General features: G+C 43.7%; 1 protein-coding gene across 5 annotated transcripts in view; it reads right to left on the reverse strand.

Moving 5' to 3' along the window:
* Positions 1-24,409, reverse strand: part of LOC122880710 (transcription factor COE3-like) — a 164,464-nt gene that overhangs the window by 57,897 nt on the left and 82,158 nt on the right. For 3 of the 5 annotated variants that reach the window (XM_044206092.1, XM_044206094.1, XM_044206095.1), the window contains exons 7-10: positions 7,704-7,785; positions 7,473-7,590; positions 2,887-3,020; positions 1,758-1,884 (exon numbers count right to left, since the gene is read on the reverse strand). In XM_044206092.1, coding sequence (XP_044062027.1) covers positions 1,758-1,884; positions 2,887-3,020; positions 7,473-7,590; positions 7,704-7,785 — 461 coding nt within the window. The remainder of the gene's footprint in view (positions 1-1,757; positions 1,885-2,886; positions 3,021-7,472; positions 7,591-7,703; positions 7,786-24,409) is intronic. The other 2 variants (XM_044206093.1, XM_044206097.1) reach the window with 1 other exon arrangement.

The following is a 24,409-nucleotide window of genomic DNA, read 5'->3' on the forward strand; positions in this document are numbered from 1 at the left end:
TTCAAATGTATAAATAAAGGACTCCAGGATTAATTTGAGTTTTTTTATTTGTCTGTCTGTCTTTTTTCCAGTCTTTTTGGTCAATTTTGTCATTTTCCATTTGAGTTTTCCCACATTTTGCAGGAAGTCTGGGAACACTGACTGTATCCTAAACTTCTGTTTACCGGTGCTTTTATTTTTCTACTCTACATTTCTTTTTACCATCGGATTACAGAAGACACTTTCCGCCCTAAAATTTCATCAGTCTTGATATCAATCCTGTGTGATTTGGATTAAAACGTGTCGGGTCGGTCCTTTAAACTCCTGCAGGTCCCTCCAGCATGTTTCTGAGGAGAACAAACTCTAACGGACACTCCGACAACAACAGGCTCTATTCACAACACAGCTCCATATAAAAGCAACGCTCGCAGCTCTTGTCAGTCGTATCTGTAAATGAAATCACAGATTAGCATTGCAAAAGGAGGTGGCGGCGGCCGGAGCGTCCATTGTGAGCGTCCGTCTCGTCCCTCCTCTGCGTCGCGCTGTCGTCGGAGGAGGCGGGCGCCTCCAACAAAGACCAGAGCGAAAGGAAGGAAGCGGTGATAAACTGGTGTTAAACAGAAAGCCTGAACACGCTCGCCTCTTTCACGGCCCGACGCAATGACATTTACTTATCGCACTAAACAGCCTTCCATCTGACCTTTCTGCTACTTTGAATGACATCTGGATATTCTGACGGAATAATCGGGGACAGTAAAAGCACTGATATAAGAGAGAGATAAGGAGTCTTCGGACGGCACGTGTGGACGTTTAACTCCGGACAGCAGACAATGAGTCTGAAGGACGAGCTGGAGAGAAGAGGAGGAAGGGATTGACGCATCGGGGGAAGTGTTTACTTCACTTTCAGCATGTGGAAAACAGTTTTCAGTGAATAACAAACCTGATCCTCGTTGGTATAAGCAGGCCTCGGGTCTAAAAACCTTAAACCTTCACTGTAAGCTTTTCTTCAAGCCCAGAGAGCTTTGGTCCAACATTATAAACTGTTATAAACACGCTGTTTGTTCAAACTCACAGAACTTTAAAGTCTAGTGGAGACCACAGCGTCGCTACAGATGCCAAAAACCTGCCGGGCTGCATTTTGGGTAAATGTGTCTAAAATGATGCGCAGGACATGTAGAATATTTCCCTCTGATGCCGTGCTACAGAAAAAGATTGGTGCTTGAAACGTGAGATGTTGTTGGTTTAGGTGGCAACCAATGAACCCTTAAATATTCACTTAATAATATATCAGTTTTCCCTTAATGAAGGAATTTATTTTGTCTTGGTCTGCAAATCTCCAAACCTTCCCTTTAACAGGGATTTTGGGTGGCAAAGTGTAACAGCTCGTACTCCAAAAACCTCCAAAGCATTCCCTTTAATAGGTAAAACTATTTGGTTAGTAATCAATAAGGTCTCAGACTCTCCTCTTAAAAAGTAGTTTGATTTGTGATCAATAAGGTAAGCCTCCCTTACGGAGGAGAACAGTGTCAGGCTCTAAAAACACCAAGTCAATAAGATATTGATGCTTATGTTTTGTGATCAGTAAAAGTGTGTCTCTAACACCTGAAAGCATGTCTTTAACGCAGTGAAAGGCAGGGTGAAAACTTCGCACAGCCCCAAATTATCGAGGGGCGTAGTATCGAGTATCATCATCCAAAAAAATATTCAAAAGCTGACTAATCCATTAAAGCTCCCAGTCCCAAAGTCATTCCTCCACTACCGTCGGTCGCCGCTCTTACCTGTGTAGACGAAGCGTCCCGGCGCTCCTTTGCAGAACTGTTTGGATTTGTAGGACAGCGTGACCTCCACGACCCCGGGGATGTGACGAGGGGGAGTCTGGACCCGGATGGCGTGAGGGGTGATCAGCTGGATGATGAAACACACACACACACACACACACACACACACACACATTCAATCTGGGTCACACGTGGAGAACAGAGAGCGTTGAAGCTGGCAGGTTTACTGCTCTTAATATTTAATCTTCAACTCAAACTTCTCAGGGCCTCAGCTTCAGCTGACACGTGACCTGCTTCAGGTGATTCAACGTAAACCGCCGCTCTAACCGCAGCAGCAGTCCGTGCTCGTGCAGGCAGGTTTAGGGCGACTCATACTGGTGCAGGTATGGAACCTTATTTTATCAGGAGTGTAAAGGAAACCTGCAGCATGAGAGATTTTTCTTTCTGTAAAAACTTTCTGTGGAAAACAGTCCCACTGTCTTCCTCCAATCTGGGTCAGCGTGCAGTCTGCGTTCAGAGGGATGCTGGGCTTTGGAGTCCGTCTGGCGACGCTGATCAAAGTGAGGAGCTCCGTCAGCGGCGTGTGATGTGAAGTGAACAGCGTGCGGAGGTATATCTGTCTGCCTCACGCCTCCTTCCCCGCCAGGTGTTCTGCTCTTCTGGACCTGCTTCAATATTTCATGGCGTGCCGTATGCGCAGCTCCTCCTGCAGCTCAACACGCACTAAATCTACATATTTTTGGGGGCATGCAGACCTGGCGGAGCAGTACGGCTACAGATACAGATGCAGGTGTTTCTACGAGTGTGTGTGTGTGTGTGTGTGTGTGTGTGTAGATGAAGAAGATGGAGAACCTGATGTACAGTACACGTGCAGCTGCTTTCAGAGTACAGACTCTGTGCCAAATATTATTTTTCTGTGAAAGTCTGTTTGACTTCATCTGATAAATTAAATGTATACTGCAACACAGATTCGACTTGCGAATTCACAGAATTCAAAATAAAATCTGAACTTAATTCAAATTCTACCGACTTCGACAGTCAGAAGATCGAGTCGTCCAAAACTACATCTAGCGTCAGTTGGGAAACAAATGTTTTACCTTTATAACAAATAAAGTCAATGTCCTCTCACCTCGCTCCAGACCAGCATGGTGCCGAAGACGACCTGCAGGCCGTCGAAGAAGTTGTCCCCGATGAGGATGACGGTGGCCCCGCCGGTCGTCCAGCCCTCGCTCGGGCTGATGGCTTTGATGCAGGGCGTGGCTGCTTCGGAAACACAACGCGACATGAGCGATACAATTAGAAAAACAGCCAAGAAATAAAACTACTGCAAACTAAATCTTCTTAGCTAAAGGTAAAAATATTGTATTGCAGCTTGTTAGCAAACTGTTGACTTCAGCAATTCAAACCCATCTTTTGAGATTAGGTTAAGGTTAGCAGCTACAACAGCTCCCAGTTACGGATATCAGATAAAGATACAGTTTAGCAACTAAAACAGGTCTGTTGATGTTAGCTAACAGTTCAGTTTAGAAGCTAAAAGACCCTGGTTGAGATTTGGTCAGCAGCATAAAACACTTTGGTTTAGGTTAGCTAATGGCTCAGTTTGAACGGCTGGTTTCAGGTTTAGCTAACAGTTCTGTTTAACAGTGTAAACTGATTGTTTCAGGTAGCTGCAGGTCCAGTTTAAGAGCTAAAGCGTCACATTTTGGTCCCAGTTCAATTATTTAATCTTCAGTCCTTCTAGAAATGTAGGTGTCATGAGTCAGGATGTGAATTCGGATTACCACCTGTATTTTCTGCCGTCAAACCACTTCCTGTTTCCACTTGTGTCTCATCAGCGCAGTTTCTTGCTGGAAAATGCACAATTTCAGTAGCAAAGCTTGTACTTGGGACTGTGACTCTGAAGATGGACAGGAAGAGTTAACTAAACTAATATAATATTAGTAGTAAGTAGGATTATTTGCATAATGTTTTTTTGCAAAGACAACAGATCTTTAACAAAACTGCAGCTAATTACTTCATTTGCATTTTTTGAATTCTCAGAGAGCTTCCAGTCAGATTTCCCTCCACACCGCACTGATCTAGCAGCAGCCTGTTAGTCCACCACTAATACATGCAAAATGATTGGTTTTTCCAATGCCACAGAGATCAATACGGGACTCCACATAAACAGAGTCTCCGTGATGACTAGACTGCTGTCGAGTCGAGTCAGACAGGCGGACGGACTCAGAGCCGTGAGGAAACAAGACGAGGCTCCGCAGGTTTACAACAATTTCCCGGACCAAGAGCCATTTTATTGGGAGGATGATTTGATATTCCAGTCAGAGTTTCCTTTTGTTTACTGTGATCTGATCTATCAGGCGGAGTTCAGAGACTATTAAACATTCCAGTTACTAACTCTTCACCACTGTTAGTGGAGTAAAGTTCTTCTACTACAAGTTACTGGCAGTACAAGCTCGTGGAGAGTTTGTTTTAGATATAGATTATACTCTCTCAATCATATTCTTTTCATTTATTAACTTCTGTGAATGACGAGAACTCGCTCAGTCACGTCCTGATATTTAGCAGGAAGTTGAAAGACCAAACTGATATTTAAAGCGACGTCTGGACTTTCTTTTTTGTCTTCAAGCAACTTGAAGGATCCTCGTTGCCCCCCCCCCCTCTGGTTACAGCATCAACCTTTGAAAGTCACTCTGAGTTTCCAGATGAAAGAAAAGAAAACCCCAAACCCTGCAGCAGCAGCAGCAGCAGCAGCAGCCGAGGGTCGAGGCTCTTCCCGCTCTGAGGAGTCGATTGTCATCTCCTTATTAAATTCCCCCTTTTGTCACAGCAGTAAACAAACAGTCCAACGGGTCGGGGTTGGTTGGTGGTGGAGGGGGACCTTCCAATTAAATGAACGGAGCACAAAGGCGAGGAGCAGGCGGTGGAAAGTTTTGTCGAGGACACGGGGGGGTTGAGGGTTGGTGACAAAGGCGGAAGCAGATGTTGGGGCTTTTTATCGGCTCTGAAAACATCTCAGTGCGGGTGAGATGAAAGGCCCCGAGCCTTCCTCCGTGGGCTGAGATACAGGGCCATCTGGTAAACAACGTCCCCCTTTTGGCCCCTGCAGGACACCGTATAGTTTAGAGCGGAAACGCTGCTGTACGTGAATGTTTAAGTGCTGATTTGATAAGTTCCCTCAGTGTCTCAAGGTGTTATCACAGGTGAGAAACGAGAACGTCTCAGCTTGGTGAATGACATATCTGTGTCAAATAGCATTTGTTTTATCCCTTTGGACGTGCCAGACAGGTGGGGTTTGCCACACAGGACAGCACAGTAAAAGTGAAAAACGTTTGGGCAATCACAACCTTATCCTGTCTGAAATGCCCCCGGTGTGATAAACACCACCCTCCTGGTGCTGCAAGTAGGTTAAACCAAATGAGACAATTACATCATCTGCTCCTGGAAAAGCCTCAAAACTTTAAAACAAGTCGGGGGAAACTGCAGAGGTAGTCTTTTGGGAGGTGAAAGAGGGAGGACACAGCGGCTTTCTGAAGTCTGACTAGTGGCAAATTGTTTTAGGGTTTGTTTCACTCTGTTGTATGTCCCAGAAGGGTGGGGTTTACCTCATAAGACTAAAACTGATGAGTGTCAAGAAGACAGAAGTACGTGAAAGTCAGTTTAGTCTACTTTCCTGTGACTGAAAGTTTTAACTCATATTTTATGATGACCTGATATTGTAAAACCCGCCCGTCTGGTGTTCCCAGCAGGTTAAAGCGAGCATACTAGTCGCACTCACACTTTTAGTTTAGGGAAACTGCAGAGTGAGGTGGTTTGGTTGGTGACAGAGGGAGGACACAGCGGAGCTCTGATGTCTGACGGGTGCCAAATTGTTTTAAGGGTTTGTTTTACTCTGTTCGATGTCCCAGAGGGGTGGGAAGGGTTCAGATAAGAGGACTAAACGACAAGTGTCTGGAAGTTCAGACAAAAGTGTATGAAAACGAAAGTCTGTTTTCGTCACTAAGATTTTATCGAGTTACCCCACCCGACTGGTGTTCCAAGGAGGTTAAAACAAGCAAAAGAGTTACGCCATCTCTCCTGGAAAAGCCTCAAACTTTAAAACGGACACTGCAGAGGTAGTTGTTTGGGAGGACACCGCGGTTTTTTGATGTCTGACTGGTGGCAAAAGGATTCAGGGTTTGTTTTATTCTACTGTATGGAAGTGCCAGACAGGTGGAGTTTACCAAAAAGGAGGACCCAATAAGTGTTAAGAGTTTTAGACAGACACAGGACGTATCAGAGAGTCAGTTTAGTTTCACTTTACAGTGACTGACATCTCACCCGAGACTAAACCTTTATATCATAAACTCCACCCGTCTGGTGTAGGACGAAACAAAGAGACTAAGACTTCTGCATAAGCCTCAAAGCCTCAAAGCGAGCAGAGGGGAAACTGCAGAGAGAGGTGGTTTGGAAAGTTGGAGAGGGAAGACATATCGATCTGTTCATGCTTGATTGGTGTCGAATAGATTTTGAGATTGTTTTACTCTCCTCTAGGTGCCAGACGGGTGGGGCTTTCTACACAGGACAAAACAATGAGTGCTGGGAGGTTTAGAAGAAGTGTATTAAAGTAGTTGTAGTCCACTTTCCTGTGACCCACATCTTTTCTGATGCTGTCTGAAAAACCTGGTATGGTTAAGACCCACCCATCTGGCACTCCAAGTAGGCCGAATCAAACAAGAGACTTATGTCATCGCTCCTGGGAGCGCCACAGTTAGGCATGAGGGTTTTTATTAGAGTGGGGACAGGGCAAAGTGGTATTAAAGTTTACAACTTCAGAGGAAATGTTACCTCTGAGTTCCAGCTCTCAGAGTCCAGTTTCATCGTGTCAAGTTTATACACGAATGATGCATTTTATTTGGTCGCTGCGGACGGTGGAAGAACGGAGCGTTTGTTCGCCGTCCTCTCCCGACGGTGCAGGACGCCCAGCAGGAACACGGGGCAGGACGGAGACCTGCCAGCAGCCGCAGGGTTTCATACAGACCTGCCGTCCCTGTTTCACTTTAAAGGACAGTTTCCTCAAATCCCCTCACTGTTTCCTTTGTCTTAGTAATTATTCTAAACCAACCCCTAAATAAAGTTCCTCTCAGTAAAGAGCAGAGCAGCTTTGATTTTAGTTTCATCTGGTTGGGTTTTCCCTAATTGTCACACTGTTTCTTTAAGGGCCACTCATCACGGCGACTCGTCCTCAGCCGGTATAATGTCTTCTGAGGCTCGGACAACACAAATGGAAAAGTACGGTCTGCGTTACAAACTGGAGGTGTGCAGCTTGAACGACGTGGCTGTTTACCAGGCAGGGAGGCTCTGATGAAAGACGCTATCCAGGTGCATTGTGGGAAATGTTCTTGGACTAAAAGGTCAGGATATCTCCACCTCTGCTGCTCAGATTGGGACAGTTCTGTCTCTAATCTGTCTCTCACAAGAAAGACTACTTTAGGGAAGTGTAATACTAAATCACTGGAAAATCATTTAGCCAACAGCGATGGACCCAAATCATACAGGAGTTGTTCTTTCACTTAATTTGGCGTATGAAAGGATAGCGAGATGATGCCATGCGACAAAGCTTCCCAGTGCGGTCACATGGCAGCCATGTTAAAACACGCGACCTGACCTTTGAATATTTCCGGACCTGCGTTGCACGGGGTTACCCTTCCACCTAAGAGTCTCCGAACGACGTCTAACCTTCAGAGGGGTCCAGGCGTCGGGCGCGGCGGCCATGTTTGGAGTTGTTGTGGACGAACATGTTGTCTGACACCGCCAGCACGTGACCGTCCACGTTGACTGTGGTGGAAACCACCACCTGCAACACAAACACGTCAGGGTCATTTATAGCAGCACTGTCTTCACTTCAGAAGTAACTTTGGTCCCTGCCTCAGGTGTACCGGGTGTGTCTGCCACAGTTCAGCCTCTTACCTGGAACCTCCTCATGTCTCGTGGGTTCCCTGCATTTTTCAAACAGTTCTGATTGCACTTGAGGAAGAACTTGAGGAAGAATCTGCAGATAAAAACAAGAGGACAACACGCAGAGACAGGGCAGATTAGTCTGGAGGCACGTTTCACAGTTTTTCACTGTTTCACAGCTCAGAGTCACGACTGATCACACCGAACTCATCAAGAGCTGATCCAGGATCAGGGACAACACTGCAGGTAAATGAAGTCGGGCTCGGTCTGACTTTACAGGACGCTCATTTTTCATCAGGGAGAGTTTCACCAAAGTTTTTGTCTCATAATCCAAAGAAAATCATTTGGTTCAATAAACCGTGAAGAAAAGTTTTTTATTCTTTATTGAAATGTATTCATAACTATACAGATATTATTCAGCATGTGCACAGATGTACATTTACTGAGGTTCAGGCTCAACGCGTCTGTATGTATAACCAGTTAGAGATAGATATTATAGTTGTTGACAAATACATCAATAAACACTTTAAGAAGTATTAATATCTGCTTACAGCTGCATGATATTGTGTTATAGTGAGTTATGAAGCACTTATTAGATGTTTGTACACGGGAGCTTAAAGTGCTACACAAAGATAATTTACAAGTTAATGAAAATATAAGCGGCTCCGTACGACAACATGTAGACGTATTGCTGATCTTATTACAGCGGTGAATGTTGTGCAACAAATGAAAAACAAAATGAAGGATATTTGCTATCTACACTGGACCAACAATCATGAGATTTACAATAAAAGGCAACAAGTGATTTTCACATTTAAAACGTTTTTACCTCTTAACTGCAAAGAGATTCACAGTTTGATTGAACATAAATTCATATATATTTGTCCGACACACAGCTAATACGATGTTACGAAGTGCGCATTTGTCTTTATTGTTGGTAAATTCCACTGAAATTCTCCGTCTTTGTTGTAGTGTTTCGGTTTCTGGGTGTCGGGTCACATGTCGTCTCTCAGCAGCAGATGAAATTATCATTCTGCGGCGGCGTCCTGATGAAGACAGTCGACACCTCCTGCAGACTTATGGCGTCTCATTAGCAACCGCCTTTTGATTTTTCCTCCTGCACGTCCGATCTCTCGCCCGCCGCGCGCTGATTTACGCCGATTTTTACGGCAGCAGAGGAGTATTGATTGGGAATGGATATCAATGAGGACGGGCGGTAATAAACCGCAGCGTTGGAGGAGGGCAGCGGAGGGGGGGCGGGGGGGTCAGAATGGATTGCCACCTTAATGCATTTCCCACTGCCTTGTAATCTGTGCACATCCATCTCTCGGACCATAAGCCCCCCCTCCCGTTCTGATGGAGCACTTTCTTTTTAATTGCCACATTATCACAATAATAATCCGCGCAGTTAACAAGCGGCAAGGTCGCAGACAGACATGTCACATTAACCAGGGGATAACCTCGGCAGAATACCCACACCCCATCTTTTCTGCCTCCTCCTCCTCCTCCTCCTCCTCCTCACTCTGCTTCAGCAAGGCATGCTGGGAGTGCACGAGGAGGGGTGGTGTGGATATAAATGAGGTCGGCATCGATTTCCACCTTAATAAGACCGTAACAATATCTTTAAAAACACACAGCGGGAGCTCAGCCAGGTTTTTCCCCTTTCTGTGCAGACTGACAGCATCTTCACAGCTTTCTCCAAGAAACTGAATTTTTATCTGAAAATCCCAACAGTTTACCCGTTAATAATGATGTCGTTAAGGTACTTTCATTGGGGCCGCTTTTCAGGGGATAATTCATGGATTGCAATTTGTTTTTTTGTGGGCTTTTTGCATTGCTCGAGAGGTTTTTAAATTGGTAAAAAAAAAGAAACTTCCAGGTGCCCCATAATTTGGACCTTAGAGGAGCTTTAAAAGGGTTTTAATGGATTATCAGGTCAGTTTAAGGTCTTTTTTAAAGGGTAAACACCCCTTAAAACTGACCAAATAACATTCAAAGGACCCTAGTTTTGCTTAAAAAATTAAGATAACCCATTTCTTCATCTTTATATATTATAATCCATTAATTAAACCACAACTTTGTACCTTAACTGAAAAATTAAGGTTATTTTAAGGTACAAATTTTAACGTCTGTTATTCATTCCCTATGAACCCCATAATCTAATCTATTAATTAACCCCAAAATATGCACCTTTATTGAAATATAAAGGTTCATTTAAGGTACACATTAAGGGGTACCTGTAATGTTGATTGTTTTTAACCCTTTAAAAGCCCTTAATCGATTCAGAAAAGCCATTAAATGTATTTCTACACGTAATCAGTGACGAGTTACAAATAAAAATATGCGCTTCAGTGAACTGCAGCTTTCAGTAAGCTGGGACTTCAGAGGGAGTGTGTGGCGTGAGGTTTACCGCGTTACTTAAAGGGTCAGTTCATCCAAATTAACAAGAAACAGAGAGAACCAGCTCTCAACAGTTTGACTAGTCCGTGAAAACAGTTTCCGAGAGAGACGCTTTCAACGCGGAAATCTCAGAGACAAACGTGAAATAAACTATCTGCGTGGATAGATACCACTGGTTCTTAGAATTTGTGTGAACAGACCCTTTAAAGAGACACACTGAGCGTGGAGAAGGGATGGGCGGTGTGTGTGTGTGTGTGTGTGTGTGTGTGTGTGTGTGTGTATCGACTGAAAGCTGATCTGCTGCTCTGGAGGCTCTAATGCCCTTTATGGCAGTGAACAGAATAATATGGAGCTCCATTCAGATGATACTGAGTCCTTCAGAGAGCTGATATGGATCAATACGGATTGAATTAAAACGCAGCTGGAGACAAGACCAGAGGCTCACACACACACACACACACACACACACACACACACAGATATACACAAATACAAGGAGCTGCTCAGACCGTATACACTTACACACACACACACGTATTTGTGTGTCATACTGAGACGCACAAATACACAATGATACACATACAAGGAGCTGCTCAGAGACACAAATATATAGACACACACACACACACACACACACACACACACACACACAGGTTGATACAACTATACATGTCAAAACTAGTGCATGCATTTGTTACTTGGTTGGATTATTGTTATTCCTTATTATCAGGCTGCCTGAATAAGTCCCTTAAGGCTCTCCAGTTGATCCAGATCGCTGCGGCACATGTACTGACAAGAACCAGGAAGAGAGATCATATTTCTCCAGTATTAGCTTCTCTGCACTGGCTCGCTGTAAAATCCAGAACTGAATTTAAAATCCTTCTCCTCACCTACAAAGCTCTTAATGGTCAGGCACCATCGTATCTTAAAGAGCTCATAGTACCTTATTACCCGACTAGAACACTGCGCTCCCAGGATGCAGGGTTCCTTGTGGTTCCTAGAGTCTCCAAAAGTAGACCGGGAGCCAGAGCCTTCAGTTATCAAGCTCCTCTCCTGTGGAACCAGGTCCCAGTTTGGGTTCGGGAGGCAGACACCATTTAAGAGTAGGCTTAAGACTTTCCTCTGTGATAAAGCTTATGGTTAGGGCTGGCTCAGGTGAGTCCTGAACCATCCCTTAGTTCTGCTGCTGTAGGCCTAGACTCGACTCTATGCCGAGCTGAGGCGCCTCAGGAGCCCGTTCATCCATCAGACTCCACAACGCCACAGCTCCCAGTACGGGGTACAGCTCCCAGTACAGCTCCCAGTACAGCTCCCAGTACAGCTCCCAGTACAGGGTACAGCTCCCAGTACAGGGTACAGCTCCCAGTACAGCTCCCAGTACAGGGTACAGCTCCCAGTACAGGGTACAGCTCCCAGTACAGGGTACAGCTCCCAGTACAGGGTACAGCTCCCAGTACAGCTCCCAGTACAGCTCCCAGTACCTCCTGCCTCCACTGATTGAGACTCGTACACCACTCACAGATAAACATTGCACATGTATATACACACAGATACAGCACGAGTGTATGAACATTTTAGAAACACTGCACACACACACACACACACACACACACACAGATCTATTTATATATTATTCCTATTTTATTTTACTTTATTTTGTTTTGTACTACATTCCCCTCTGCTGCGGTGTCAAACAGAATTTCCCCTGCGGAGGATCAATAAAAGGTACATCGTATATATCTGTACGCTCAAACACACAGCGCTGACAAAAGTCTTATCCAACACACAATAAAACACACACAGTGAACACAGCTCTCTGTGCGAACACTGTGTGTGTGTGTGTGTGTGTATTCAGTAAAAAACTAATGTAATCTCATTAATGCGGAAACATCGCAGCTTCCCAGCAGATGATTTTAACCCTCCGAACACTTCCTGTGCTCCTGTTATATCCCAGTTTCAGAAAATGTTAAATGTTCTTGTAAAGTGTCGTATAAAGAGTCGATACACGTCGGCCTCGCAGTAACGGCGCTTCAGACCGCTGCTTTCCCGAAGAGCTGCTGCGTGTCGGCGGAGGTAAATACGACAGAGGTGGATCCCGACACGCTGGCGTGCGCTTACGTAGAAAACGATCTGCGTGTTCACGTGTTTCACACTTCGCGTAATCATCATTTGCACAAATTTGACGGTTGTTCTGTTTTTGCAGCGATTCTTCAGCTAAACAGTCAGTGTACCAACTGCACAATGGTTAGCTGTAGCCGGTTAGCAACGCACGCACACACTGTGTGTGTGTGTGGATTGTATCTGTGTGTGTTTTTGTGCGTTTGTGCTCAGCTCAACCTCCGACTGAACTCTAAACTCAGCAGGAATTCAAGTTCTTTGTTCTTTCCCTCCAGCCTCTCTCTTTCTTTCCTCTCGTCTCGTCTCGAGGCATTTCAAACTCGCGTCTTTGACACGGTTCGCGCTGCCTACGAGGATTTAAAGTGTCTCCGCTCGCGTCTTTGCTTTTCTTTTGAAGCAGTCACGTCAAACCTATTATTCGCTTCTGTCTGAACTTCAGTCCCTCAGTTTGAGGACGATGCAGCAGGACAACTAATGAAGTTTTAGAGCCAAACAAGTGAAATGTTCTTGACTGGCCACGAAAAGAGAGTTTCCTCCACCGAGCTACCACACGCAGCACCTGTTTCCTAACCAGATTCTCCTCCAACACCTGACGAAGGTCCACACGAACACCAACCGGTGAGTTCAGAGAAACGTCCGACTGTCTGAGCAGCAGCGGTACGAGCGTCCACCATGACAGCAGGACAGAGGAGGAGGAGGAGGAGGAGGAGGAGGAGGAGGAGGAGGATCGAAAACGTATCAAAACGTGATAAATAATGACGCCCGTACACCCGGAGCGCCGCCATTAGCTTGGCCGGCTCCTCCTCCTCCTCCTTCTTCTTCTCTGGCTCTTTAAAAAGGAGGTAAAGATAATGAGAGAGACGGAGCCTGCCGGTGTAAGCTGTCAGCTCGTTACACCACCCGACAATCAATTTCAGGAGGAGGGAGGGTGGAGCTTCAGCCTGGACAGGTTCAGACCAGCAGGACTTTATTTATCCAGCACCTTTGTGTTAAACGCAATGAAGTAAATATGTCCGTTCTCGTGTTTTAACTCACTTTTGTCTTTTTTTTTATATTTACCCGTCACCACCATCTTTCCTTTAAAAACACAACCCGAACAAAGTTTAATTATGCTTTAATTACCGCAAGCGGGTTTTGTGGGAAAACAAATGAACGTTTTTCTGACTTTGCAGGTACGTTCGCTTCAAATGTTTCCTCGCGGTGTTGGTAACAAACAGGATCCGGGCGGCATCACGCTTCCCTCAGGATGTATTTCGCACACGTGATTTCAGGAGACGGGGTTGCTCAGTAACATTACAACAGCTGTCTGTAACAGTTTGAACGTTCATGACGGGAGGATTTACTGTCGGACCAGACTGACTGCGTTTGAGTGAGGCGGATCCAAAGAACCGGGAACTGAGCGTCCAGCTGAAACTCTGATTCTATACGTTTGTTTATTCCACCTTTGATTCTGAGTGGAGGGAGGAACACCATGGAGGGTGGTGTAATTGTTCCAGTGGAGCCGATTTGAAGCTAATTTAGCTCACACCGGGGGGGTTGGGGGGGTGGGTGGGGGGGGCTGACTTCAGCGTTTTCACCGGCCACTCCAGATGATGTCACCCCCGACCACACCCAGTGCACTATGGGAAGCAATTACGTCGGGCTCAGATTACAAGGCCCTGATGAACACACACACACACACACATTTGAACACACCCACTTTAAAGGCTGAGGGAGGATGCTTGCCTCACACACACACACACACGCACACACACACACGCTCACACACACACGCACACACACACACACACACACACACACCCTGGAGTCTCTCACTTATTACGTTAGGCAAGAAAGAAAAAGAAGCAGAAAAAAAAAAAAAATCAATATTTCAGCAGGAGTATTTTTAAAAGCTGCCGTGTTGCCGATCCTGCCGCCGCCGCCGCCGCTTGCCCTCACAGTTTGATGCTCTCTGTGAGAAGCCACCACAGCGCCCGCCGCTGCGAGTTTACCACCTGACCACCCGGCGAGTCTGGGCCAGCACGCCGCCGCCAGCACCGCCATCGACTCATCTTACTGGTGACAAACTGAAATAAAACACAAAGCAAGCGTGGCGAGCCGAGGCCGCTGCCGAGCTAACAACAATCCGTCCTGGTTAACCCGCTAACCGCCTCGCTGTCGCATCTCATTTGTTTGCAGCTAACGAACGAACCGTGGAGGATCTGCGGCTGAGAAACAAAACCGAGAAAAGTAGGAAAAAAAAACAAGCTCGCAGGCAGTTTGTGCTACAAAAAAAACATCAGAAGAAGAAGAAGAAGTGGAAGGCGTCGGAGGAAGCCTCATTAGAAGGTCGAGTAAAGTCTAATATTGACTCTGCCGTGTTGTTGAAACACCCTCTTCAAATAATTACTGAGGAATTCAGATGATGCTCCTCTGCTGCTAATTAGGATATGAAACAAGAGCAGCTTCATGCCCATTACCATTACATGATGATTCACTGGCCTCAGCACCAGCGTGTGTGTGTGTGTGTGTGTGTTTGCTTTTGTCTGGCCTTATTACAGCACATGAGTGTGTGTGTGTGTGTGTGTGTGTGTGTGTGTGTGTGTGTGTGGGTGTGGATGAGGGCCCTCCTTGGCTCTGCTACACGCCATCAATAATTCACAAGCCAAGATGGCAATTACAGGACCATGTACAATCAAACTAAATATTTGATGAGGCACTAAAACAGTCCCTGGAACAGATCTGCCTCTGTCTCTCTCTGTCTCTTTCTTTGCCTCTCACACACACACACACACACACAACACACACACACACACACACATCAACACAGCCTCTCTACTGTCTATTGTCACAACACATTAGGTCCTCGGTCCCTTATTCCCCAGACTTTGTCTTGACACGCAAAAGCAGTTTATTCTGCTAAAAGAGCCTCGCGCAATTCATTTGTTCCGTCTGAAATATTGAGTGCCACCATTCTGCATTCTTGGGGGCTGCGGATCGCCGGCCGCCTCGTTTTTGTCTTTGCAAATAAAGCGACGGTGACGAGAGCAAACGAGGGAGGAGGGAGGGGGCGTCGCATTAAATATCTGAAACTAATCAATCTGAATCGATCGCAATAAAAAAAAATATGCTTACAGCCTCCTCCTCCTGCTCCTCCTGCTCCTCTGTGACCGGAGGGAAATTTTTCTGCATTAAAAATAATGTGACACAAAATCCATGTCGAAAAAAAAAAAAAAAGGCTGAAAACGTGATGACTCCATCGCGGCATCGATCGCCGATGACGAAATGTAAAAACTCATGAAAGAGTTTGTCTGCAGGGAGGAATATTTCAGCCGGTAATCGTTTGACACCACGGGGGTTTTATTAAGTCTTCATTTTTGTTGGGAAGTGTTTAGACCCGAGCTTCACCTGCCACTCACACACAGCGTGGGGGCGGGACTGTGGCGGCCCCCCATGTCTCGTTTCTGCTGGTTCTCCCTGATGTGAACGTACGACAGCAGCGGTCGTCGCCCTCTAGTGGTCGTAGTAGGTATGACTCTTGTCCATCAGGAGCCACGGAGGAGGTCAGGAGGTCAGACCGCTGATCACTTCCTGTTTCCTACCAGCAGTCACCGCCATCGTTCACTAACCACATGTTTATTACTGTAACCACGACGACGGCCTTTCCCTAAACCACAGCGTTGTCTCGTCATACAACAGATTCATTTTCCGACGGAAAGATACGAACGATGTCGTCCTGCTGGTAGACAACATTTGCTGTTGCGGAGGACGGAAATTAAATTTGGAAGACTTTTATGTAAAAATATTTATCTCCAAAGTAAACCGCTAACTCCGAAATATTGATTGATTGTAGAATATTTTCTTATTTCTGTTCACTCAACAGTTTTCTGCGATTAATAAACTTCCATGTGAGACGTGAAGAACACGGCCGAGATGCTTTAACACGAAAGTCTTCCTGTTTGTGTTCTGTTGTTTCCTGCTAGCTGGAGGTGAGACATGACTCTGTGTGTGTGTGTGTGTGTGTGTGTGTGTGTGTGTGTGTGTGTGTGTGTGTGTGTGTGTGTGTGTGTGTGTGTGTGTGTGTGTGTACAAATGTTGTGGAGAGATGTTGTGTGCAAAAAAAATAAAAAATAAAAACACATGCTGAGTTCCTGGAGCGCAGAGATGAACAGAACATCCCATAATTATTTCATACTGCTTGAGAGAGAGAGAAACCAAAAAAGGGAAGTTTCTTTTGGGTCGAGTAAACCAGTTCTCCTTTACAACACACACACACACACACACACACACACACACACACACTCTCCCACAGTGAACTCGGGTTACTCCTCAGCTGTATTTTGGCAGCGTTGTCATGACAATCAGCATATTTGTCTATGCGATCGAAAAATCATCCATGTGACGCAACACTGCAGCCGGATAGTGTGTGTGTGTGTGTGTGTGTGTGTGTGTGTGTGTGTGTGTGTGTGTGTGTGTGTGACATCGTGACTTAAAAATGAGGTGGAAATCTGAGTAAGATTCAAAATTCAGGGAAAATCATCCGAGCGCACGTCTTCATGAAAACACTCAGTGAACACACTGTCCAGCCAATCAGACGCATGGAAACTCAAACACACCCATATAAATGTGTTTAAGAGCCAGAACACACACACACACACACACACACACACGCGCACACAAACACACACGCGCACACACACACACACACACACTTTAAAGCTCCTTCTCTTCATGTTCTTTGTAAAACTCAACAACAGCTCAACACTCATCTGCGAGATGAGTAAATACTGACGCTGATATTAAAACTGCTAATACTGATAATGTGGCACACATTAATGCACAGCCTGACCCAGACTGTAGCCCAGGGGCCCCAGGATGTGCAGGGGCCCCAGGATGTGCAGGGGCCCAGGATGTGCAGGGGCCCCAGAGAGGCTATACTATAAAAAAATAAATTAATTAATAATTCGTGGAAGGATTTGCTTCAGTCAGCGCCGTAAAGCAAATCCATTTTTAAAAGTAAAGTTAGGAAATAATGTGCCTGCTCCAACAAACATCTGTAAAGAGCTTCCCTACGGGGATCAATAAAGTATTTCTGATTCTGATTCGAGATATTAACCTCCGGTTATCATTCAGACCCGTATGCGTCACATCCGTCACTTTCACACCACGACAGTATAAATACATATTTGAGCAGTTATTGTTTCTAACACACAAAGAACGTGTGTTCATCTCAACATGATATGGATCCATTAAGTCCACTGCATGTTTCTCTGCCAGCGGCTCGGAGTGATCACAATACGGGTGAAAGGAATAAATAATGATGTCGAGGAATGTTCAGATGTGATCAATAAGAACTATCAATAATCAAACAGTCTGCTGAAATGGTAAAAAGTGCTGAACCTCTGCCAGTACACCCGCCTACACACCCAGCACATCATTTCTATACAACGTCAGAGCTGAACCATCATTTCGAACTGTTAGCGACCAGCAGACGCTGTCCCCACCACCCAGACTCGCTGCAGCCCCGGGGGATCATGGGAGTTGTAGTGTATGTTTTGCAGTATATGTGGACAGCTTGGCAGCATCTTGTCAACCAGAGGGAGCGTCAGGCGAGCAGCTGCCACCAGATAAACCTCAACAGACGGCCAAAACAGTGGGAAATATGGGCGAGGAGGCCTGGAAACAGCCTGGAAACAGCCTGGAAACAGCCCGCTCACTCAGGGGAAAGAGAGTGGGCCCTCTCTCTAAATTAAGTTCATTAATAAAATTACTCTACAATTAAATTTACACATACTTCCTGCAATTTGTCATATTAAAAATGCAAATATAATTGGTGGCTCTCAAACTAGAGTCCAAAAAAACTCCAGGCAACGTTCAAGGGTCTTCCAGGGAGCTCCAGGGGCAAAAAAACGTTATGTTAATGTTAGAATTTAATTATTAATTAATGTTAGAATATTAATTATCCCAGTTTAAAGACGAATAAGAGTCCAAAGTTGAATTATCTGCAGTGCTACCTCTCAGTGTGCAGTGCAGACAGGTTTGCATTTGTTGGCAACTTACTTTATTAGCCAAGCTAGCTTCTATTTGTTAACTATATTAACGTCTTTGTTTTAACTTCTTATTGTGATTACAAGAGGCTTATCCAGTAAGTGTTGAATTGACTTTGTATGATTAAACTTGAACGTCAACCAGAAGTATACACAGTACAACACTTTACCATACTATATAATATATAATACTTTATCTAACGTTACAGATAAACAACAAAAACCTCTGAACTGAAGTGCAAAAGGCTGAAGCTGAACTTCGACAAAGAAAACTAAAGAAAAAACTAAAGTAAGTCACAGTAAACGGTTAGTTTTGAAAGTTTGGAGCCTGCTCCTACACGTTTCTTCATACCTTCTGTGTGTGCTGCTTCTGTTTTGTTTGTGTAAAATTATTTTAGAGCAACTTTTGGCAGAATTTTCTCTAAAAGCAGATTCCAGGAGACCACTGTGGCTAAAAAAGGCTTAATAAAAAGGTCGGCAGCTAAAGATTTCACATACGGCTCTGTGGGACCGAAACTAATCAATTCTGGGCCTGAGGGTCGGTGTGATTCTTTCTGGGGTCAGAGGTCACGTATTACACATTTCCAGGAAATACTCACATCGTGATGTAATTCCAGCTCTTATTTTTTCACTCCGAGCTAAAACTTTTTGTTGCTGTTGTCTAATCTCGATCTTAAATGTTAAACAGAGTTGGACTCCACGTCCCATAATTCATTTTGTGTTTTTATTTAGTTTTATAGGTGATCGAAAATGTAATTCCCGGTATCTGTCTGAACGCTGCAGAAACTCTGATATCACTATCATCATCGTGGCAGCAGTCTTGCCAGTTTTTGGTGTTGAAGTGAAGGATTTCTTTATCCTCTCTGGACACAAAGATCCTTCAACTTCTAGTCTGATGAAATCCTCCCAAAACCCAGCAGATAAACTCCAAACCGCCTGAAGGTGAAAACTAAAGACTGGAGCGTTTCTTTCCTGAAAGGTTGATATTTCGGAGCCGTGGGGTTTGACATAGATTTCATCATGGTCGAGCTGTTCGTGGCTCAAAGGCACCTCAGCAGCTGATATCAGGTCAGATGAAGCAGCAGCGCTACAGCCTCCAAAATTAAGGTCAGACCTCCAGATATCAAAGATCAACTTATTCAAATAAGATCAAAATGCACAAAGGGAGGATGTAAACAGCTGACGTGCGGATGCTCTTTGGGGGAAACGGGCTCGATGACTCCCCGAGCCGTCGGCTCCTCTCTTCAGTTCGCCGTCATCAAGCAAAGTTAGAATCAGAATCAGAAAGACTTTATTGATCCCCGAAGGGAAACTCTTTGTTCCAGCAGCTCGCCTTTACGTCAGTGCACACAGGAGAAAGTGCTAGAAAACAATATGATACACTATAAAAACTATAAAACAGGTCAGAAAATAAATTACGTATCATGTCGGTATAAGTATAAGATAAAATAAGTGTGAAGTACCAAGTGGGTTTACTGGTTGATGATGATAATACAGTATAATAATATAAGTAGTAAGTAGTAGTGCATGTAATGTCGAGTTAAGTGCAGCTTATTGAGATACGAGTTACAGCCTGAAACTGCGTCTGCAGCGTCGCTTCTGAACAGAGTACGTCCCCATTTCATCACCTCTTTATCGTTTCGTTTGTATTTGACCCTTTTAGCGTGCCATATATTGTTATTTTCAGGATAGGCTGGGTTACTCAGAAACGGTACTGTACATGTTTTGGGACAGTTTTTCATGAAAAATAAGGATGAATTTGTTCGTATGTCTACGTGTTTTTAACACACGAGAGGAGAGCGTCGGTGTAACAAGCATGTAGGTGAGACATTGTGACCTTTAGTGTGTGTGTGTGTGTGTGTGTGTGTGTGTGTGTGTGTGTGAGAAAATAAATAGACTGATAGTGGAAAAGAAAAGAGATATTGATTTTTGTGTCTGCGATTGTTTAGCTATTTCCATTTGCATTGTTTGGGGGGCGTAAACACGAAGTCTAATGTTTCCATGTTTAATGTGTCTGAAATTGCTCCCTATTTATATATTTACTGTCCGCCATTTTGTGTCTAAATTCTGAGTTTGCACTCTATGGATCCTCAAAAATTCCTAGAATAGAATAAAATAGAAGTCGTGTCCGTGGACTACTGTTACTTTCTGCTAACAATCCCACAATGCAATGCAGGATTGCACTGTAGTATCTTGGATAAACAGTAATGCTGCGTTCACGTTATGTCGGCAGAATGGGAAGACGGGAATAGTTCCCGTAGCAACGGCCCGGTTGTGCGCTATGTCGTCGCGCTGTAGCGTGCATGTGTGTTAGCTACATATTTCTGGCTGTTCGTTAAATCAGGTCGTAGCCGTCATTCCTGACATCTCAACGTTACGAACGCAGCAGAGGTAAACTAACAACTGACAAATGCTAACTTGGCTACGGGAATAAATTGTCACTATCAAATCCTTATTTACCAAACGCACTGAGTTTTGGATAATATAGTAACATCAAAAAGGTGGAAAATATCTGGGTCTTTGCTTTGTTACTGTCGGAGAAACTGGACCGTTTTGGGGACGGAGATGTTAGCTAGAATAACTAATAAATAACTAACTAGCTAAACTCCAGCAGCTGAATTTGGCAGATTTGGAGTCGAAGGATCACGAAATGAAATAAGAACTGAAAGGAAAAGGTGTAGGCGATTATTTTCGGATGTTTTTCCTATAAAATAAAATATGAATCTGACCTCAGGTTGCCCTGATTAACCTGCTGCTACGTTTACCTAAAGGTCAGTTTGCACACTAAGCGACAGTAATGGCTTTCTCTGAGCACTTCTACCTCATTTATAAAAAAAAAACATCTTTTATGATTCATTTAACACACTCGCTGCTTACGCCTGCCTGAGCAGTAAATTCTTAATATGTACAACATGATTAAATTATTGTTCCACATTAAAACCAAGATAGACACTAACGAGTTTAATTAATGTTTTACATCTGAGAAATATGCTTTCTTTTGCATTCACTCCATCAGCACATGCAGTGGTAGAAAACCCCGTCACCTAAAGGACCAATACAGATAGCGTGCTACTACAAACTCCATCTTCTTCGGTGGTAGTATCAGTAACTTCACCTGCTATAAGCTGCAGAAGCTGATCAGTCAGCAGCTGTCCTGTCAAACGCCTCTCTGCATGATTTCTTTTAGTTTATCTATCTGATCAGATGTTGAGAGCAGCAGCAGAGATTTATCTCTCACTCATCAGTCTGACAAACGTTTCTCTTTATGTGCATTGCTATTCCAAACAGGCTCCACGCAGCTCGTACAGCCGCTGAGGTATTTAATTAAGTGTCTGACTGCTGATGGTTGAACGTCCGGCTTTATTGAACCAAAATTAAAGGAAAAAAAAACAAAAAACACGGCCATTTGAATAATCGCCTGAGGCTTGCCTTCCAACCATTTAATTTCAATATCTCTTCGTGCCACTTTAACCTTTCCTGCTGCTGCTTCGACTCACAGAGTGAAGGAAAATAACATGTTGCCGTGTGTCACCCGAACGGGCTCGGGAAACTCCGCAGATTCAATAATTACTAACACCGAGATTACAAACAACAGGAAACTGGATCTTTTTCTTTATTTACCGTCCGAGGAGCTTCAGCGGCTCACTCTTAGAGGAATAAACCGAGTTTCTGCATGTTAAAGTCACGTTAATACAAATCATTCACACTGTTCGTCCCTGCTGATTCATCTCCTTGCTTTCAAGTAGCCTGTATGGAAGCCCACGGCTGCCGATATTAAAAGAAAATCGTTTGATCTAAATGAAATTGTATTTGCGTACACATGATGTATAACAAAATGAAAATTATCATCTTGTATCTACAAAAGGCTGATTATATTTTATTTAAACAGAAATGTTCAAATACAAATTTAATTTTTAAGAATATATAACAATTACTGCCAAAATAAACATTAAAATGACAGCTCCATTGAAAACTTTATTGACAAATAATTATGTCATTGAATGTGAAATGGGCTTCATATTTTAAAACCGGCAACTTAAACTTGAACCTGGACATTTGTGTCCTGATTTTAGCTGGTTCCTAATGAAAAATGTTCAAAATGACGCGACTCTGCTCAGCCTCTCCTGTTAAATCTGTCAGTGTCGAACATTATAACACGGACCATGAAAAAGGCAACGAGCTAAAACCTGGACATCATTTAAAAATCTAATTCAAAAGTCCAGTTAGCAATTTTCCATTAATTTTGGCACTAATTGTGTATTTTCAAAGATGAAAAATGAAGTTTGGATTTTCACACAAATGAAAAATCTAATTTGAATTTGTTTAAATTGTTTTATTTTAATATTGGCAGCCATAAACTTCCACATTCAAAGTTATGTCATTGTTACTTCAGTAGTTTACAGTATTTGTTGAAAATAGGCAAACAAATTTTAAAAGAAATCACTTTTAATGGATAATATTTCGTCATTCACCGTTGGTATTTTATTTCTCTTGTTGTGAAGCACTTTGTACTTTGTTTTGAAAAGTTTTATTATTATTATTTATTACTTTTATGGTCCTTAACCTAATATCTTCATTCTTAATTAAGGCTTTTCCCTGCCTAAACTGAGTGAAACGTATATAATTATTTTTTTTAATTATTTATTTTAAGTCTATAAAGCTATGAAAATATTAGGTATTAACTTGGTTCACTGACTGACTGAGCGCATAAAAACCCTTAGATTATTATTTCATTGTGTTTTGCCTCAGTTGCAGATCGTGGTCCCATCCCTGGACATGGTCTCAGGGAATCTGGTGAGCCGCCCCCCCTAACGTCGACAGCCCGGGGGAAATCAGGGCGCTCACTCAGAGCCAAATAATAGACAACGGCTGTGCAGAAGTGCCGAGCCCTTTCCCAGGCTGAAGGAGGAAGACCTGCTTGTGGAGCGGGTCCTGTTCCAAGAACTGGTCGTGCTCCCGGACCTAAAAGGTTTGCTGTGGGTCATACGTATCCGGCACATGAGAAGCTGGTCTCTGCCCTCAAACTGGTAAGGCAGTAGACATCTTAGCATGACAAAATAAGAAAGAACTACAAAAATGTAAGATGCAGATCATTTCAGATTGTGTTTCTACGCGAGGACTCAACAGTTTGAAGGACGTCCCCCTTGACGTCCGCTGCCGGGAGGCCATCGATGGACCTCGACCAGGGCACGTCCGACGATAAGGAGCTGGTCGAAAGATTTTATAAGAACAGGAGGGTGAAATGTTCCCAACATGGCTGTGACATTTGCCAGTAAGGTCAGTAATTCCAGTTGCAGATCAATGTGGCCTTGCCCCTCTTAGGACTCTGCTGTTCATTAGAGTTTCCAACTCTACGGCTTTGTAAACAGTTTTTATATTGTAATTGTTTTATTTTCATTTCATACATTGTTGTTTCTTTGTTCTTTGCTGTATTTGTTGTTTGCTTGTTGGCTAACTAACTAACTAACTTGATTAAGAAAAGTGCTAACAAATGTCTCGTTACTTCTTTCAATAGACTTTTATTAGGATTTCCAGTTTCACAAATATGTAAGCTTATTGTTAATGTTCCAAAATCACATATAAATGTATAGTTTTCGGTCGACTAACAACATTTTCTGGGGGGCATCAAACAGACCTTAAAGCCTTCTGTGGAAAATCTGAGACTTGGGTTGTATAAAATACTTTCTTTTACGTGTTGTAATCATTAATCTTCTTTGAACAACAGTGCGTCGGATGATTTGATGATTGTAGTTTTTGTTTGCTCTTTTAATTGTTGAGAAAAACATTTTTTGGACTCTTCACATCACTTTCTTGATTCGAACACCTGATAAATCATGAAGTACTAGTTGTGATGGAGGCAGCTGTAGTACTATTAGTCAGTAGCGGTGGTAAGAAAACTCTTTAAATATAGAGGAAGTATATTGAACCTACACACACACACACACACACAGTGCTGATTGGTTGCTGATAAAGACGAGGAATAATGATGCAAGCGTTACAAAGTAAATGTAATTTACTCTCCTTTGAAGTTGGCGTTGACACCAAACCACGTCGGACGGTGGGGCCAAATTAAACACACACACACACACACACACACATCCAAAAGAACGAGTAAAGAAGAAATTACACCTAATTGGCACAAACAGCTCGGAGAAAACATGTTTTTTGTGGACT

The sequence above is a fragment of the Siniperca chuatsi genome, linkage group LG8 (genome assembly GCF_020085105.1).
Source record: "Siniperca chuatsi isolate FFG_IHB_CAS linkage group LG8, ASM2008510v1, whole genome shotgun sequence".
Taxonomy (NCBI): Eukaryota; Metazoa; Chordata; class Actinopteri; order Centrarchiformes; family Sinipercidae; genus Siniperca; species Siniperca chuatsi.